The sequence below is a fragment of the Equus caballus genome, chromosome 2 (genome assembly GCF_041296265.1).
Source record: "Equus caballus isolate H_3958 breed thoroughbred chromosome 2, TB-T2T, whole genome shotgun sequence".
Lineage (NCBI taxonomy): Eukaryota > Metazoa > Chordata > Mammalia > Perissodactyla > Equidae > Equus > Equus caballus.
Genome location: NC_091685.1, coordinates 14573867 through 14590674, shown reverse-complemented (window position 1 = coordinate 14590674; position 16808 = coordinate 14573867). Strand labels below are relative to the sequence as shown.

General features: G+C 49.1%; 1 protein-coding gene and 1 long non-coding RNA gene across 5 annotated transcripts in view; one reads left to right on the top strand and one right to left on the bottom strand.

The window, feature by feature from the left end:
• Nucleotides 1-16808, top strand: part of KDM4A (lysine demethylase 4A) — a 41048-nt gene that overhangs the window by 18576 nt on the left and 5664 nt on the right. For all 4 annotated transcript variants that reach the window (XM_001498191.7, XM_070260134.1, XM_005607123.4 and 1 more), the window contains exons 12-18: nt 4060-4180; nt 8173-8354; nt 9865-10069; nt 10548-10624; nt 11300-11355; nt 13335-13443; nt 13774-13959. In XM_001498191.7, the coding sequence (XP_001498241.3) occupies nt 4060-4180; nt 8173-8354; nt 9865-10069; nt 10548-10624; nt 11300-11355; nt 13335-13443; nt 13774-13959 (936 nt within the window). The remainder of the gene's footprint in view (nt 1-4059; nt 4181-8172; nt 8355-9864; nt 10070-10547; nt 10625-11299; nt 11356-13334; nt 13444-13773; nt 13960-16808) is intronic.
• On the bottom strand, nt 7506-13440 carry LOC138923165 (uncharacterized). Its single transcript, XR_011436397.1, has 2 exons — nt 13191-13440; nt 7506-11997 (listed from the first exon to the last, which is right to left on the bottom strand). It is a non-coding gene; the product is annotated as an uncharacterized lncRNA (long non-coding RNA).

Below are 16808 nucleotides of genomic sequence, written 5' to 3'. Positions count from 1 at the left end.
TGCCAATCTTTTTTTTTTTCCTGCTTTATCTCCCCAACCGCCCCCCCCCCCACACACACACAGTTGTATATCCTAGTTGCAGGTCCCTCTAGTTGTGGGACGTGGGATGCCGCCTCAACGTGGCCTGACAAGCGGTGCCATGTCCGCGCCCAGGGTCCGAACCCTGGGCCACCGCAGCGGAGCGCGCGAACTTAACCACTCGGCCACGGAGCCGGCCCCGATAATTTTGTTTTTAATTGTAGTAAAATATGCGTGACATAAAATCTATCATTTTTAACCATTTTTTAGTGTACAGTTCAGTGGCTTTCCGTGTGTTTACAATGTGCAGCCATCACCAGGCTGCAGATGGTTTTGAGGTGGGAGGAGACAAGGCGTTGTCTCCACGGGTCTCTCCTGAAGCCGTCAGATACCTACTTCTGCTTGCTGGAGCCCAGCCCTTTGCCAAAGCCACTACTCCTGGAACCCTTTCATTGCTTCCTGTCTACTCCCCTCTCTCCTTGGAATCCCTACAGTGCTTTGCTCCTTTTTTATGGCTCTCTGTCTTGGTCTCAGTGCAGTTGCTATAGGCTGGTGAGGAGGAGAAACTTCTAGAAGCCAGGCCCTGTGCCCCATTCAGCCTTGCTTCTCTAGGCACCAGCATGTTCCCCAGGGCCTGGCCCATGAGCCTTCTGTAAAAAGAATGAATGGAAGTATAGTTTGAGCAAGAAGCTGACATCAGGATTAATTGTTAAGGTGGAATGTGGGGGACTGACAGTCAAGGCTTGGGGCAGAAGCTGAAACTTTTGAACCCTGGAGAGGTCTAATAGCATTGCGTCTATATTTGGAAACAGCTGGGTTTCTAAGAGCACCCTTGTGTCCGTTCTCTCTGCTCCCCACTTGAAGCATCCCCAAAGGTGTAATTTGGGCCTCCTGCTGTTCAGTTTATGTGCCACTGTCTTACGTCAAGGGCCTTGGTAAAGCGCCTTGGTTGACTGACTGCTGGAGCACCAAAGCCGTAGAGTTTTCATTTAACTGCAGGCTGAGCCACAGCTATGTGGCTGCTGCAGAAGTTGTTAGTTTAAGCTGCTTTGAAAAAGTGAGTTCCCAAAACAAGAAGAGAAATCAATTGGTTCTTCTTTGTATAGAATAAGTCCCATCAGGAACATTGACCTTGACCCTGGGTCCCCAATGTTAGAAGAGGGAACGGAGAACTCAGGAGCCTTGAGCTCTAGCTCTCTTGTGGACAGGGGCCTGGGAGACCCTATGTGCTCTCCCACCCCATCCTCACAAAGAGCCCTGGGGGCAGCATTCGTTACCCCCATTTTACTGGTGGGTTGCTACCTGCCTGGCCTTACATGGCTCGCTGGTTGAACTTGAGTTTGAATGCAGCTCTTTGTTCTCTTCTGAGGGAATATAGGAATTGGAGCACGTTGCAGGGAAAGGCAGCACCAGGAGGAAGGGTGTGCATGCCTTGTAGCAGGAGGAGCATTAGACAGAAGATGAGATGTAGAAAGATTTCCAATATTTGCCTCTGTTGTCGTCAGAGGCAGCATGATGGTAGTGGAAAGGGTGCAGACTTCAGACTTGGACATAAATCTTCCTCTGGCTGGGTCATAAGTTCCTTGAGGTTAGAGGTCATGTCTCACCTGTCTCTGCATTGCCACAGCACCAAGCACGGTGTTCTGGGTGCATATGTGGGGCGTATACGAGGCACTCTGAATAAACAGATCAGGATAAGGCTGCCCTCCTCCTTTTGCAAAGCTGCATCCTGCTCTTCCTGATCATGACCCCCCTACTTCCTCCAGTATTCAGACCTATAAAATGATCTCTGTCTACCTCCTACCCCAAATTCCTTTTCTCTTGCTGCTTTAACAAAGTGTCTTAAAACAACACAGATTTATTATCTTCCAGTTCTTCAGTTCAGAAGTCTGAAATGGGCCTCGCTGGGCTAAAGTCAAGGTGTCTGCAGGGCTGGGGACCTTCCTGGAGGCTCTAGGGAGAGCCCATTTCCTTGCCCTTTCAGCTTCTACAGGCCATCCACATGCCTTGGCCATTTTCTTCCATCTTCAAAGGCAGCAACATCCAGCCGGGTCTTTCTTGCATCACATTGCTTTGACACTGACTCTTCTGCTTCCCTCTTCAGTTATGAAGCACTGTTAGATTACATTGGGCCTGCCCAGATAATCCAGGATAATCTAGCTATTTTAAGGTCATCTGATTAGCAATCTTAATAATCCCTTGTCATATTAACATAACGTATTCGCAGGGATTAGGACTGGACGTCTTTGGGGGACCATTATTCTGTCTACCACCCATCCTAGGATCCTCCTTCCTCTGCCTATGAAACCATACTCACATAGCCCCTATCCTAAAATGCACTTGGAGGAATTTCCTTCTCAAGCTATGATGTCTGGCTGGTCTTCCAAGTGTTTAATCAAGATCATTGGGGTGCAGGAATAAAATAATGGAACTTCATTTTTATCTTAATCCTTTTACAGCGTATTGTTGTTTTAAAATGTGCCTAAGTGTATTAGTATATGTAATTCATTAGTAAGAATGTGTGTGTTGAGGGGCACATTCCTAAATTATTTATTCCCATGGTAACACTATCAAAAAATTTGGTGAGTATGGATTTTCTAGTTTGTTTTAGCCAAAGAACCCTTTCTTTAAGTGAAATCTTACTCATTTAAAAAATGTAAATCTGTTCTGGTTGGGATGGAGGTGGAGCCTAGAGCCCTGCTCTTCTTTCTAATGAGGCTCTTGCAGGGCCTTCTCCATGTACCTTTTGGAAGACCCTGATTTAGACTGTCAGTGTGGTTCAGATCTGCTTCAAGGTCCGTGGTCGTCTGAGTCCTCATAAACATCGGTGACAATGTCTGACGTCCTCCCTCCACCACGTTCTTGCGCACTGCGGTCAGCCCCCTCCTTCGTGTAGGCGGTGATCACACCCTGCCCGCCTGTTTCTCCACAGCTTCCTCCTCTCCTGGGCGGCCTTTGCACTCAGTGGAGTCTCAGTAAATATTTGTTGAATGAATGGGCAAATGGATGCGGAAACCTGTTGGTTAAATTTGTTTGTAAGAGTGGCTCTATTCTGCCCGAACATGGCCTGCTTGGATTTTGGGTTTTCTTGACTTCCAAGTGTGGTCCTTAAGTTCTGGGGTTCTGTGTAGTTGCAGGTGGGGTCTCCAGGGCCAGTGTCCTTCTCTGAAGTGGCACCACAGTGCTGCCACTTGGCCGTAGCATTCGAAGGCATTGGTTTTTGTCACAGTTGCCAAGTGGCCCCCTTCCAGGCCTCCTTTCCTCGCTTAATGGGTTTTGCTAATACCATGTCTCTTAATATCAGTATAACCAAGTCTTAAATGTGTTGATTAGAAGGAAACTCTTATGTAGTGTTACTCATTTCAATCCTGTACATCTTACTTGCTCTGACATTATGTAAATGCAGCTTTAAATCAGCCTTTCCTTTCACAGCTAAGCCAGAGTTTTAGATGCGCTCTCTGTCCTGGCTAATGTTCTCCCCTGAGAAGAGGAAACGAACTGAGGCAGGAGTGGAATCAGCTACAGCTGAGGTCTTGACAGTGCATAGGGAGAAGTTGGCCTATTTTCCTTTTAATGGGTCAGCTGCTCCTCACCCCTTTGGATGTCCTCTAGCCTTTCAAACCTGATGGCCCAGCTGCCTGGCACTTTGTAACAGGTGCTGCTCACCTTCTGGTCCAAGGAGAGGGGCACCTGGGCTTCTCTGGGGCACTCAGACGCATTTTCCCGACTGAGCTTAAGGGAGGGGGCGTGGCTCTGCTTTAGAGCTGGAGTTGGTGTATTTTTGGTACGTTTGTTTCAGGCTGCTTCTGAGAAGGCCAGGACCCACACTTACTAGGCACAAATTCTGCCTTAAGATATTTACTGAATCCTAGTTTAGACTATTTTGCATGGCACTGTCATTTTGCCTTTTTCTGTTGGTTTTATATTTTTTTGCGTCTTTCTGTGCCCACTCTTTCCCTGGGTTTTCATTGGAAGACTAACCTCTGCTGTGTCTCTAAGTGGAGGGGAGACCAATTTCATTTCTTCTGACGGTTTGCCCAGGTTGCGGATGATTACGTGTTTTCCCTGGAGGAGAGTAAGAAGTCCAAGGGCCGCCGTCAGCCCTTGAGCAAGCTGCCCCGCCACCACCCGCTCGTGCTGCAGGATTGCGTCAGTGATGATGGTAAGTGTTGTCTTCTCCTCAGCAGGAGGAAAGCAGCTCACCACATCAGGAATTGCTCTGACAGGACGTGGGGAGGCCACGCTGCGGTCCAGGGGTGGGCTTGTGGCTTAGCTGTTGTCCCAGATACTCCAGAAACAGGGCAGAATATCCTTTGCTGTCTAATTTATAGTCAGATTTCATTATATGTTTGAGTATCTTGGATTGTACCTAATACGGCATAATTGAGTACAGGTTCTTTCCTTTCTTCTCCTAGGAGGTTTGAGGCTGATTTTTCAGGATAGCAAATTCTGTCAATGATTCCAAGCCCTGTGCTGAATGTGTGGCTACAAAGTCAGCTAAGATATGTCTGCGTCCTTGAGAAGCTCACAGGGTAGTGGGGCAAGCTGACAGATCTAAAGAAAGGAGATGCTAATCCAGGCAGAGGGAAGAGCATGACTAACCATGGAGAAGAGAAACAGGAGGATATATTCAGAGGAACCAGCTCAGTGTGGCTGGAGTTAAGGGGCCGGGCCAGGCCAGGGAGTGATGGGTGAGGTAGGAGAAGAGAGGTGGTTGTGAGGACTTTTTCTCCTAGGCCTTCAAGAGCTTTCAAGTGTTTTAAGCAGAGAAGTCACATGGTCAGATTTACATTAGAAAGATCGCTCCTAGTGATTGTATCTTGGGAATAGCTCTGAGAGGCGTAGGTGGCCTTTGGCCATGGTCTCCAGGAGATACGAGGATCTGAACTAGGGTGCTGGTGGTAGGGCTGGGGAGGGGATGTAGTAGCTGGATGTGGGGATGGCGTGTGGAGCTGGTAGGGAAGGGAGACGAATGAGCCCCAGTGCCTTCCTGTTTTCTGTCTTCGGTTGGGTTTTCGAACCTGTGTTCAGTGTCTGCGGAGGATGTAGACTTGGGGTTGTGTGGCGGTGGTATTCGATATCTTTATTAGGGTAAATGAGGTCACTTGGGGAGAGAGCGCAGAGGAGGGTGAGCAGAGGCTGGGGTTAAGAAGACAGGAAGGAGAGGAGCCTGGGAAGGAAAGAGAAAGAGTGAGCAGGGTGTGGAGGAGAAGCAGGAAATGTGTCGCTGAAGCTCAGGGAGTGATCGCCGTTGGTGGAGCGTGGTCTGCGATGCTGCCTGGAGCCCAGAGGTGCAGTAAGCTTGGCCGGATGAGCCTCGGTAGTGACCAGGTCCCTTGTTACTCTTGACTGATGCCAGGCCTTGCCGTGTCCTGTCCTTCCTGGCGTTGCTGGCTGGATGGGAAGCTTCAGGGTCTCATCAGCCTTTCTTCTGCTCCACAAGCCCCACATTCCCTTTCTGATCTCATGTCAGTGCCCATCTCTGTTTTCCTTGGTAAAAAGATCGTGATAAACTGGGTGGGGGAAGTCTCTGGAGATCCTATAGTCAGAAGTAGACCAGACCCCGAGTCAATCTTAGGAAGTCCTCTGTGGTCTTCCTCCAGCCCAGGAGGGGGCTTCAGCTTCTCTGGGTAGCAGCAGCCCCACTTTATGATTCCCCACTAATGCTCTAAAGCGACAGAGGTTGCAGAAAATTGGAAAAGCAGAAAAAGTTATAAAGAGGACAACCAAACTACCTTGCAGAGGTGGCCACTGTGAACATTTTAATGTGTTAATCTTCCTGACTTTTCTAGTCGGATATTAAATTATGTCCATGTATATCTTTTTATAATGTTGTAATAGAGATTATAATATACAGCCCCCCAACTTTTTATGATAAAATTTCAAATGTGGAAAAGTTGAAAGAATAAAACTACTGTGTGCTTGCCTCCTGCATTCAACAGCTGTGACCATTTTGCCATAATTGCTTTCGTTTTTTCCAGATGCATTGTTTATATACATACTACATACAAATTTACTAAAAGTCAGCATAGTCATTGAGTCACTTCACTTAGAGTACACCCATAGGTGTCTCCTAAGAAGGATTATCTCCTATATAAACACTACGTACCTAGGAAAATAAGCAATGATTCCATAATATCCTCTGATCTTCAGCCCCTATTCATTTTTCCCTGCTTATCCCAAAAAATGTATTTTATAGTTTTTTTCTTTTAAACCAGTGGAAACCAAACTAGGGTCACACATTTGGAAGTTTTGTTTCTTTAATCTCTTTTAGACTAGTGTGCCCCTCCCATCACTTAAGGTTTTTTTCAATTAAGGCATAACATTCAGTGAAATGTGACATCTTAACTGTATAGCTCAATGAAGTTTTTTATGTGTGAGCTGTAAAAGTTTGATTCCTGCAGTTTTCACTAAACATAGTGAACATCTTTCCTCACCATTCAGTATTCACAGTGGAAGGATTTTTGGCCACTTACGGTTTTGTAAACGGAACAGATGTCAGTCACTGTGTTAATTTTTATGTTGTGATTGTGAGGCTGTCTGTTTCTGTTTCTTCTTTGCTATCCTAGTCGCTCTTGTTTTGGCCAGGATGCAGAAAATATCTGTGCTTTGCTTCTGGCACTGTGGTTCCCGGCTGAGCCTATGGAGCCTGTAGGGGTTGATATTAATTATCTGCATTGGCCTCACTGTACTACAGTACCCTTCACCAAGGTCACGTGCATGGCAGCTGCCAGATCCCTTTTGAGTAAACGTGACCATGAAGGTGGGGTAGATAACTATTTATCTGCACTGAGCACGGAGCTGGAGTTGCTAGAAATGAACAAATAAATGGGCACCTAGTGCAGGTACATACCAGAGTGTTCTTTAGGCTGCTCTGCATAGATCTCTAGGGTCTTTTGGAAAGCACTTCTGTCTGGGAAGAAGTGACAAGATCATTGATTGCTGATGCCCACACGTAGCTAGATGTAGTGATCCCATAAGATGCTTCATGTGATGGGGCTGGCACAGAGCCAGCCTCCTGTCAGATGCTCCATACTTGGGGCTTTGGACACACTTGCTGAAGGACATCCCAATGAGAACTTCTCATACTTCCCTCACTTGGGGGAGCATCTGGAGAAACACTCTGGACGTGAGTTTATTTTGATGTTTGCTGCTACTTCTATCAAAGATTGCCCTCATTCACCCATAATGTAGAGTGATGGGGTTCCCCTTACCTATTTGACCTTGTTTCTGCTGGGACTAGTGGGCTGTGCCCCTCTCTCACTGTGTTAGGGGGAACTGGGAAGTGTATGTCTTTATCACATCCATCGTGTTTTGTGAGCAGTTTTTTGTTTTCTGTTCATTGGTGTGTCCCTTTATTTCGAGAAGATGCACCCTGCACCCGGAGGGGATTTCCCTTCCCTGGACAGTGCTGAGGCCTGATGCATTACATGCTCCCCGTCTAGAGAATCAAAGAGATACAAATAGAAAGACAAAGATACCAGGGGTCTGTGAAGCACCAGATAGTGTGTATTTCAGGCTTCATAGGCTTTATGTCTCTGTCACATAGTCTTTTTTCTCTCCCAACCCTTTAAAGACATAAAACCAATTCTTAGTTCCTTGAGTTGGCTGGATGTGGGCCGTTGTGTGCCAGCCCCAGGTCTGGACTCAAGGTGTTACATCCTGTGGGGCCATGGTGTAAAAACCATTAAGCCTTGCCATTTCTCTGTTATTTTTCTTCCTCTTTCCCTTTAGTGCAGCTAAAGAGAAAACTCTAAAAGGTAAGGACTCAACATGCTGACATATTGGAGGCAGCAAGTTACACGGTTTCTGGCCAGACGGTGCTTCACTCTGCTGCCCTTGGGCAGAGGGATTGAATGCTGGCAGCTGTTAGGGCGAGGAGAGCAGGCTGAACTCCCGGGCAAGAAGGAAGAGTAGAGACCGTGAATTGTTTCTCTGCTGGAGAAAGGGCCACTGGCAGGACTCCCCACGGCGTCATCCAAGTATTGAAGGAGTCTATTGAAAATCCTTCCTGCCCTTTGCCTTTATCACCTGTAGGATGTTGGGCTTAGTCCAGACCTGGGACCAAGAGTCCTGGCCAAGCTCACCTGCTCTCTAGGCAGAGCCACAGATGTCCAGGGCTGGTACTGACTCACATGCTGCTTCCTCCTCTAGAGACATCTGAACAGCTGACCCCTGAGGAGGAGGCTGAGGAGACAGAGGCCTGGGCCAAGCCCCTTAGCCAACTGTGGCAGAACCGACCCCCGAACTTCGAGGCCGAAAAGGAATTCAATGAGACCATGGCGCAGCAGGCCCCTCACTGTGCCGTCTGTATGATCTTTCAGACTTACCATCAGGTAAGCCTGCTCCATCCCCTCTGTTACTCAGGACCAGCAGGCAGAGGGAAGCTGGGTTTAACTGTGGCTACATAGCTTGCCACGGGTTGTCTTGGGAAAGGCATGTTTTTTTAATGTTCTCTGCCTCATGCATGTACTGGTCAGACTTTGCCAGGCGGATAACCCAGCAGTGCAAGTTTGCACTTGAGAATGCTTTGGAGAAGAGCTGAGGGTGTGGCTTAGGCTCTGGGGGATCCCTGCTCCCCTTGGCCCTCAGAGTTTGCAGAGGAATCTGCTCTTTTGTTATCATTCTAGTCAGTGATTATTCCTTCCAGGTGGTTTGTAGTCCTGGCCAGTAAGTCTGGAAGACTGAATTTCTTACTACAGTCTGAGCTTCAGACGAAAAGCCAGATACGCCAGTGTTGTCTTCTTTCCTTCCCCACAGTGGGTATTGCCAGTTCTAATAGGAACTGGGCAGGGTAGGAGCAGAGGGCCTGCAGGAGGGAGGGGTGGGAAAGTACAGGGACTGAGCTCAGCTGTGTCCTTCCTGCTTCTGGGGCATTGGATGGCCTCACCATCATGGGTCTCTCTGGGTCCAGCTCTAGGAGGCCAGGAAGGCATCCACAGCAGCTCAGTCTCAGCTGGGACTTGCCCAGGGTGGCCGTAGATAACCAGTCCCCCGTGGTGTTTAAGTGGCATGGCTGCTGCTGAGCCTGGCAGGGCCCTAGGTTCGTGCTTGCCAAAGACCTCAGACCAACGCATTTTGGATTAGTAACTCATTACTTCTTTCCAATGATAAAAAGCAAAACTACAGAATTGTATGTGCCCTTGCCTGTGAGGGCAGCAAATGGCCTGGTTGTACTGATCTGTACCGATCTGCTGAGTGGGGCTCAGTTTCACGAGTGACATAGGCTTGGCGATTGACATGTTTCTGGTCCCATCCTCAGAGTGAGGGTGATGGTGCCATCCAGCGGTAGAGCCGGCAGATGTTGGCACTCAGGATATTTGCCAAGGGAAGTACATGGACATAATGTTTTTCCTGAAGGGGCCCCGAGCCAGGAATCGCAGGAAGGGTTCCAGCCATGTGACAGTGCCGCAGCTCAGGTGACCGGCTGACAGGGACCCCAAGAGGAATCAGTGCTGGCCCATTAGGAGCACCTGCTCTGGGTGCTCTCCCTGTGTGGGGCCACCATGCAGTGCAGCACAGAGGGGAGCCCACGTGGCAGCCTTGCTAACGTCTCAGTGCATTTTTATTACCACTTGGTTTGGGAAGATTGAAATCCCAGTTGCCTCTTACCTCGCTCCCTCTCCTCAGTTGTCCCCTCGGGGCCTTTGTTTGATGCTGCTGTGAGAAATTGAATTGGAGTCATTAGAGGTAACTTCAATTAGCAGCTCTGGGATAATGGCTGTGCACCCGGGAGCCAGAGCCATAGTCATCAGTAAGAGAGCAGCTTTCCGCTGATGGAGCAGGTGGAAAGCTGAGAACACAGGCGTGTGTTCGCTGAGGTGTGCCCTTGCTCTCTCTCCTTAGGTTGAGTTTGGAGGCCTTAGTCAGAACTGTGGAGATGCTTCAGATTTAGCTCCCCAGAAGCAGAGGACCAAGCCATTGATTCCAGAAATGTGCTTCACCTCGACTGGCTGCAGCACAGACATCAACCTGTCCACCCCTTACCTTGAGGAGGACGGCACCAGCATTCTAGTGTCCTGCAAGAAGTGCAGCGTCCGGGTCCACGCCAGTGAGTGCCTCCCCTCTGTTCTCTGCATCGTGTCCTGGGGCAGGATGGGGCCTTCTCACTGGAAGTCCTTGTCCCTATTGGCCTCCCTCCAACCTCCTGGAGGCCTCCTCAGTCTCCCAAAGCAAAGATTGCTTCTGTGTTCTTGAGGGGTTTGTTGCTGATTGAGTCTGAGTTTCCTGTGACTCCAGGGTCCACACTTGCACAGTCAACTCTGTGCTGGCCTCTTGGTTGCAGATGCCAGGAGGGGAGGAGTCCCTGTTACTCACTAGGTGTTTGTACCAATGAATCTACGGTTTCTGACTTGTTGAGACCTTGAGCCATACTCTGTGGCTGAACCCTGGGGGCCCTGACTGTAGAATTCAGGGGTTTCTGTAATATTTGGTTGTAGCTTGGGACATAATTTACAGAAAAGAGTTGCCAGTCTACATTCTGACTCTGGCTTCTGGGTTTAATTTGCTCATCTTGGTGTCCCTGTTAGGTTGCTATGGGGTTCCCCCTGCAAAGGCTTCCGAAGACTGGATGTGTTCTCGGTGTTTGGCCAATGCCTTGGAGGAGGTGAGTACGTCCACACTGTCACTGTCTTCCCCGTGAGACTTGGAATTTGCTCAGGGTCTGACTCTTTCATGTGGACTTCATACCCCAGTAGTCCACATAGGGCCTGGTACACAGTGATGTCAGAATAAATCCCCATGACAGTGAGAGTAGGTGCTGCCCACCTGTGGCAGGGTGTGGCGAGAGTCTGGAAGCTGTGCTCTCCATTGTGTCAGGACCGAGGAGAGATCCTCCCGTGGATGAACCATAACTCCCTTTAAAGACCTTAGCCAGTGGGTTGGAGCACCAGAATGGGCTCAGCTGGTTCCCCTTGTAACTTTCTCTTCATCCCCTCTGCCCCCCGAACCTGGCCGCCCTCCACATAGGAAGCAGTCAGAGCCCTCTAAGGCCTCCAGCTTGAGCCGAGTATCATCCATGACTTGCATATTCTCATTAACAGTAAGAGCGAAGAGGGTTATGTTAAGTCAAGTGAATACTTGGTGTACGTCAGCACCGAGTGGCCTACGTGTCTTCCTACAGGGCAGCCCTGGTTACAGGGGCTGTGTAGGCGAAGCCCCACATGCCACTGGGCTGCTCTCCTATGTGGAGGCTACAGTTGCCCAAAGGAAGTCAAGGGGAGAACAGATTAGATGTTAATGACTTGGTGGTAACCACGTTCCTCCCCTCCCTTCTTGGCAGGACTGCTGTTTGTGCTCATTACGAGGAGGAGCCCTGCAGAGAGCAAATGACGACAGGTGAGTTTTCTGAGCAGGATCTCAGGATGCTCCGTTCAGAAGCAGCGTGCAGAGGCGCTGTGAGGGCAGTGGCTGTTCATCGAAATGACTGAGGAGGGAAGCACATTGTTTGCAGCTGGAATAGCGTCTCCAAGACTAATTCAAAAAATGGGATGCCAAGGCAGGGCCCAACAGGCCCAGACCTTCCGCACTCCACCCTCCCCTCTAAGGCAGAGAAGTAAGTATCGTCCTCCTTTTGGAGGAGCTCAGATGGACTCGAGAGGGTATGAAGATCCTGTGCAGATGATGCAGGGCTTCATGGGCAGGAAGTGAGGACAGTTACCTTGTTACAGCTGGGGCTGGTGCAGAGGTGGCCCCTGCCATGGGCAGTGAGCAGTGTTCCACAGGCAGACTCTCCCTGGCTCAGACCTGCTGTCTGGAACGAGGGCAGGTGTCCTCAAGGAGGGAAGTGGCACAGCTTCCTTGAGGAGAGCTTAGCCAAGCCTACCCACTATTGAGTCAAATCGACAGAAGTTTCTGGGCATCCTAGGCCAGAGCCGTGCTTCTCAGCTGTCAGGCAGCTCATTTTCACTGAGCTGAATCTTTGTGCTTCGTCTTGCGCTTACTCATTCTGAGGTAGAAGTATCAGGTGAACACTTTGCCCTGGAAGAGATGGGACACACAGGTCAGTGGGCATCCCGTGGTGAATGCCCTGCTTCCAGCTAAAACCCTGTTGGAACTTGGAGCACGCATACCATCCGGCCTCCTGCCCCACAAGAATCCCTTCCCTGCTCTTCTAACTTTTTTCTTTTTAAGATTGACACCTGCACTAACATCTGTCGCCAATCTTTTTTTTTCTTTTTCTTCTTTTTCTCTCCAAAGCCCCCCAGTACCTAGTTGTATATTCTAGCTGTAGGTCCTTCTGGTTCTGCTATGTGGGACGTCACCTCAGCATGGCTTGATGAGCAGTGCTAGGTCCAAGCCCAGGATCAGAACCATCAAAACCCCAGGCCACCGAAGTGGAGTGCTTGACCTTAACCACTCAGCCATGGGGCCAGACCCTCTTCCTGCTTGTCTAGATAGATGGCTGCTCTGCTTGCTGCTTCCACTCCTTTAAAGGCACTTGCTGCTGTTGCTTGAGGTCATTATGTTCCTCACAGCTGTGAGATAGCGCTGTTAAAGTTCTTCCGTATTTGGAGTGGAAATGGCTCTGCTTGAGCCTCCCACCTTTACCTTATAATCCTTGTTCTGCCCTGCAGGGCCACGCAAAACAAATCTGTTCCCACTCTCACATAACAGCCCCACCAGGACTGCAGACAGCTTCCCTGTAGCCCCAACACTGTCTGTTATAGGTTTTCACCTGGCCTGGTTTTAAGAGCATTTACCATCTTAGTTCGCATCTTGGTGCATGTCCATTTCCCCAACTACCCAGAGCTTACTTTAATTCTCGAAGGATATCCATTGATCAGACCTCTCAGAGTAGGTAGGGCTTGGGCCAGACCTTAAAGAGTGAGTCTGGTGTAGATGAAGGGAGCAGAAGGAAGAGGTCATTTCAGCCCCAGGGAAGTCTGGGAAAAAAAAGGCCTAGTGGGGAGAGCTGTGATTACTGGCAGATTGGGGCACAGTTGGAGATGTTTTAGGATGCACCCAGGTCCTATGGTAAAAGGTCAATATAGAGCACTCTAATTTATTCTCCCTCCCTGAAACCTGCCACGCTCAATTAGCTGTGGCTCTGCTCATTTTGCAACAGATTGTGAGTGAATTAGCGTTATAAAACGCACAGCCCTGTGCTAACCCAGGGCAGTGTGTTTGTGACATGTTGCCACATACTCAGTGTGGAGACTTCTGGTTCTTACCTTACTGGGTCCCAGGAATTGCTGGTGGGAGTCAGCGCTCATGGTGGGTAAGGGAGGAGGCACTGTTGGCAGGCCCACATTAGATGAGAAGGCCGCAGGGCCTTAGAGCCACAGATGACTGAGGTAGCCTTTGCTTTTTGGCAGGTGGGTCCACGTCTCTTGTGCTGTGGCAATTCTGGAGGCAAGGTTTGTCAACATTGCAGAAAGAAGTCCAGTGGATGTGAGCAAAATTCCCCTGCCCCGCTTCAAACTGGTAAGGAAGAAGAGTTGGGCTTGTCAACTTATCATCACCCTTTTACAAGTCTCTGGGTGGAGGAGAACATAGCATTTCTGGGGGCACCCTCTGCTTGGCCCAGAGGCCATCCTGTTCACCTTGGCTTTGGTCAGGATTTGTGATTCTCATCCTCTAATTAAAATACTTAACGAGGACACTAATCAGACACGAGATTAAACGAGGGTGTGTGTCCCCTCGTGTTTTGGGGAGGGAGTTGGCGCCTGCTCATTTGGTATTTGGGCGGGGAACTAGAGAGGAGACTGTACTCTTAGTTCCTGGAATCATTGGCTGGCTTCCCCTGTGTTGCAGAAATGTGTCTTCTGTAAGAAGCGGAGGAAAAGAACTGCTGGCTGCTGTGTGCAGTGTTCTCACGGCCGTTGCCCAACTGCCTTCCACGTGAGCTGTGCCCAGGCTGCAGGAGTGATGATGCAGCCAGATGACTGGCCGTTTGTCGTCTTCATTACCTGCTTTCGGCACAAGATTCCTAATTTGGAGGTGAGGGAGGGTGCCATTCTAGAATCGTCTTGACAGTTTCCAGGGTCATTTTCTCTGCAGGCTGTCCGTTTATTGTGTTCACAAGTGTCTCCTTCAGCATGATGCTTTATGGAGAGTGCTGATGAGGAAGGGATTGAGAGGTGGCTCCTGTCCATCTCTGTCCTGCCTTGTACATCCTAATCTCGTGACCAAACTGCTTGTGGTTGATTCTTTTTGATTTTCTGTTTACTTGTTTACCTCTCCTCCAGGAAAAACTCCTCGAGGGTCTATATTTTATTAATCTGGGTGTCCCTATTAACACAACGTAATCTGGGTGTCCCTATTAACACAATGTCAGGGACATTGCGGAAGCTCTGTAAATGCTGTGAAGCAGTGGGCAGAACTTCCAGCAATTACCCATGAACCTGTAGAGATATTTGTACTTCTCTCAATGGTGAAGCTCAGCAAAAGGTACGTGTAGTTTTAGCTAGAGGAATTACGAAAGGGTGTGAGCAGAAGGGGGCATTTGAAGTGGATCTTAAACAATAAGTAGGAATTGTGAGTGGGAGGGCATTCAAGGCTTCAGAAACAGAATGAGCAAGTCTCAGAAAAATGAACATGTACGACTGGTTCTGGGAACATGGCGGGGGGTGATACTTCCAAGGCAAGTGGTGCCAGCCGATGAAGGCCCTGGACTGCCATACTTAGGATGCCATACATCATTAGATGAAGAGAACTTTTTTTTTAACTGTCACTCTGGTGGTTATTTGAAGAAAGGGTTGAAGGAATAAGAATTTGAGGCAGCGAGACCAGTTAGCCTAGGAGAGGAGTGAGGTCTGACATGGGAACACATGAGTAGAGCTTTAGGGTCACATCCAACCCTAGGATCCTACAGGGCATGGGACTGACAGGGTTTATTGACTGCCATGGGGAGAGAGGATGGAGAGAGAGGGAGGGAGGAGGAGGAAGGGATGAGGGAGTAGGAATTTGAGATGACTCGGGTTACTCCTGTGAAAGATGAAAAGTATGCTAATATGATGTTATTAACTGCGATCAGGACCTGAGATGGAGCAGGGCTATTCTGCAGGGGGAAGGAGGAGAGATGAAAAAGAGGGAAGCAGATGTGGACTCTGAGGTCGCTGGAGCATTCTGATTGAGTTACCAGCAGGTAGCTGGATTAACTTATAAGGGTAAAGATTGGGATATTATCTGCATTTAGCAGGATAGTTAAATCCAGTTCCCATTAGGAACTGGACTCTGGAGATACCTCATGTAAGGAGCAGGTGGCAGAGCATGAGCCAGTGAAAGCAGCTGAGAAAGCAGAGAGAGAAATAGAACACCACAGTCCAGCAAGTCAGCGCAGGGGCTCAGGAGGGCCAGGTGCTATAGGGAGGGAGGCCTGTTGTAATGGTCATTGGGTACCTCAAACTGGGGGGTTTCCATGGAGTAGTCAGGTCGGAAGTCAGACTGTAGTTGAGGGGGACGGCCATCTGTGAGTTACAGTCTCATAGAAGAGCTGGGGATAAAGACTTGTCAACAGTGCGGTAAATACAGTAATAAAAGGAAGGACACAACAGAGCACCAGTCCAAGGACAGACTCCCCACTCTGCCATTTGGGATCATGGAAAAGGTGTTGTTGGCTGACTGGATTCTCCTTTCTCATGAAGAGTTTTCTCGAGCATGAGAGGTGGTTGCGGTGGTAAGGAGCTTCGGAAGATGGGAGAAAAGTCAACGTGAGAATGAGCCTGGAGGAGTGAAAGCTTGAGGGAGCAGAGTTCCAGCTCTGACAGAAATAGGGGTTTGTTAGGGAACAGGAGAGTGATTCTGTGATTGTCATGAGCACTCCATGTCCTTAAATTGGCAGCCATAGACTGCTGATGCTGTGAGGAAGTTGGGGGTATTGTTGAGTATTTCTTTCACTGATTCATTCTTCACATACTTTTTGGGCATCTGCTCCGTGTTGGGCATGGTTTAGGTGCTGAACAAGCATATACCACTGAACAAGACCAGTCAGTCCTTGCCCTCCTGCTGCTTACAGTCTAGTTGAAAGGTACATAGGAAACAGGAAAATACACAGTGTATCAGATGGGAGAAGTGTGGCAGATAAAAATAAAGCAGGCTAAGGGAGTGTAAGAAGAGGTAGTAAGGAACCGTGTCAGTAAGTTGACATTGGATGTGAGGGAGCCCGTGTGCAGATAACTGGGGAACAGCATTTCAGGTCGAGGGAACAGCACTGCTCAGACCCCGAGGTGGGAACACGCTTGGCACATGTGCTCAGAGAACAGCAAGGAGGCCACTGTGGCTGGAGTGCAGTGGTGGGGCAGCTTGGGGAGGAACTCTTGGACACGAGGCCACTGGGTGCTCTGTGATCCTATTTGCATCAAGGGCAGGTTCAGAATGGGAAGAAGGGTGATGGGTGGGATATCGTATGCAGCTGAGGACGTCCAGGGAACCTCGGTCTTTGTGTCCTAGCACTGAGGGTAGAGCTGGTGCTAAGACCTGTGTGGAGCATTGTCTGGGGGCCCTGGGCCTCAGGTCACCCGTTGAGTGTGTACTTTGACGTGTGTCTAAGCTGTTTGTGTTAGTAGGTGCTGGTCAGTTCCTGGCAACAATAGGGAAGTCCCAGGAGTCTGTTCTGGGAGTTCAGAGTAAGACAGTATAGCATGAGGACCAGTTATAGACTGGGAACTAGAGAGCAGCTAGCTACATTTACGGAGGAAAATATGACACTAGTTTCTTCCACTGTCCTGGCTAGGGTGTGGATATCTGGAAAGACCTGTGTCAACTCCCATCTTGTATTCCTTTTTACTTTTCCATTCCCAAACTTTTTCTGGTAAAGAGGAACCAGTTGGTCTTGGTCCCCATGTGCC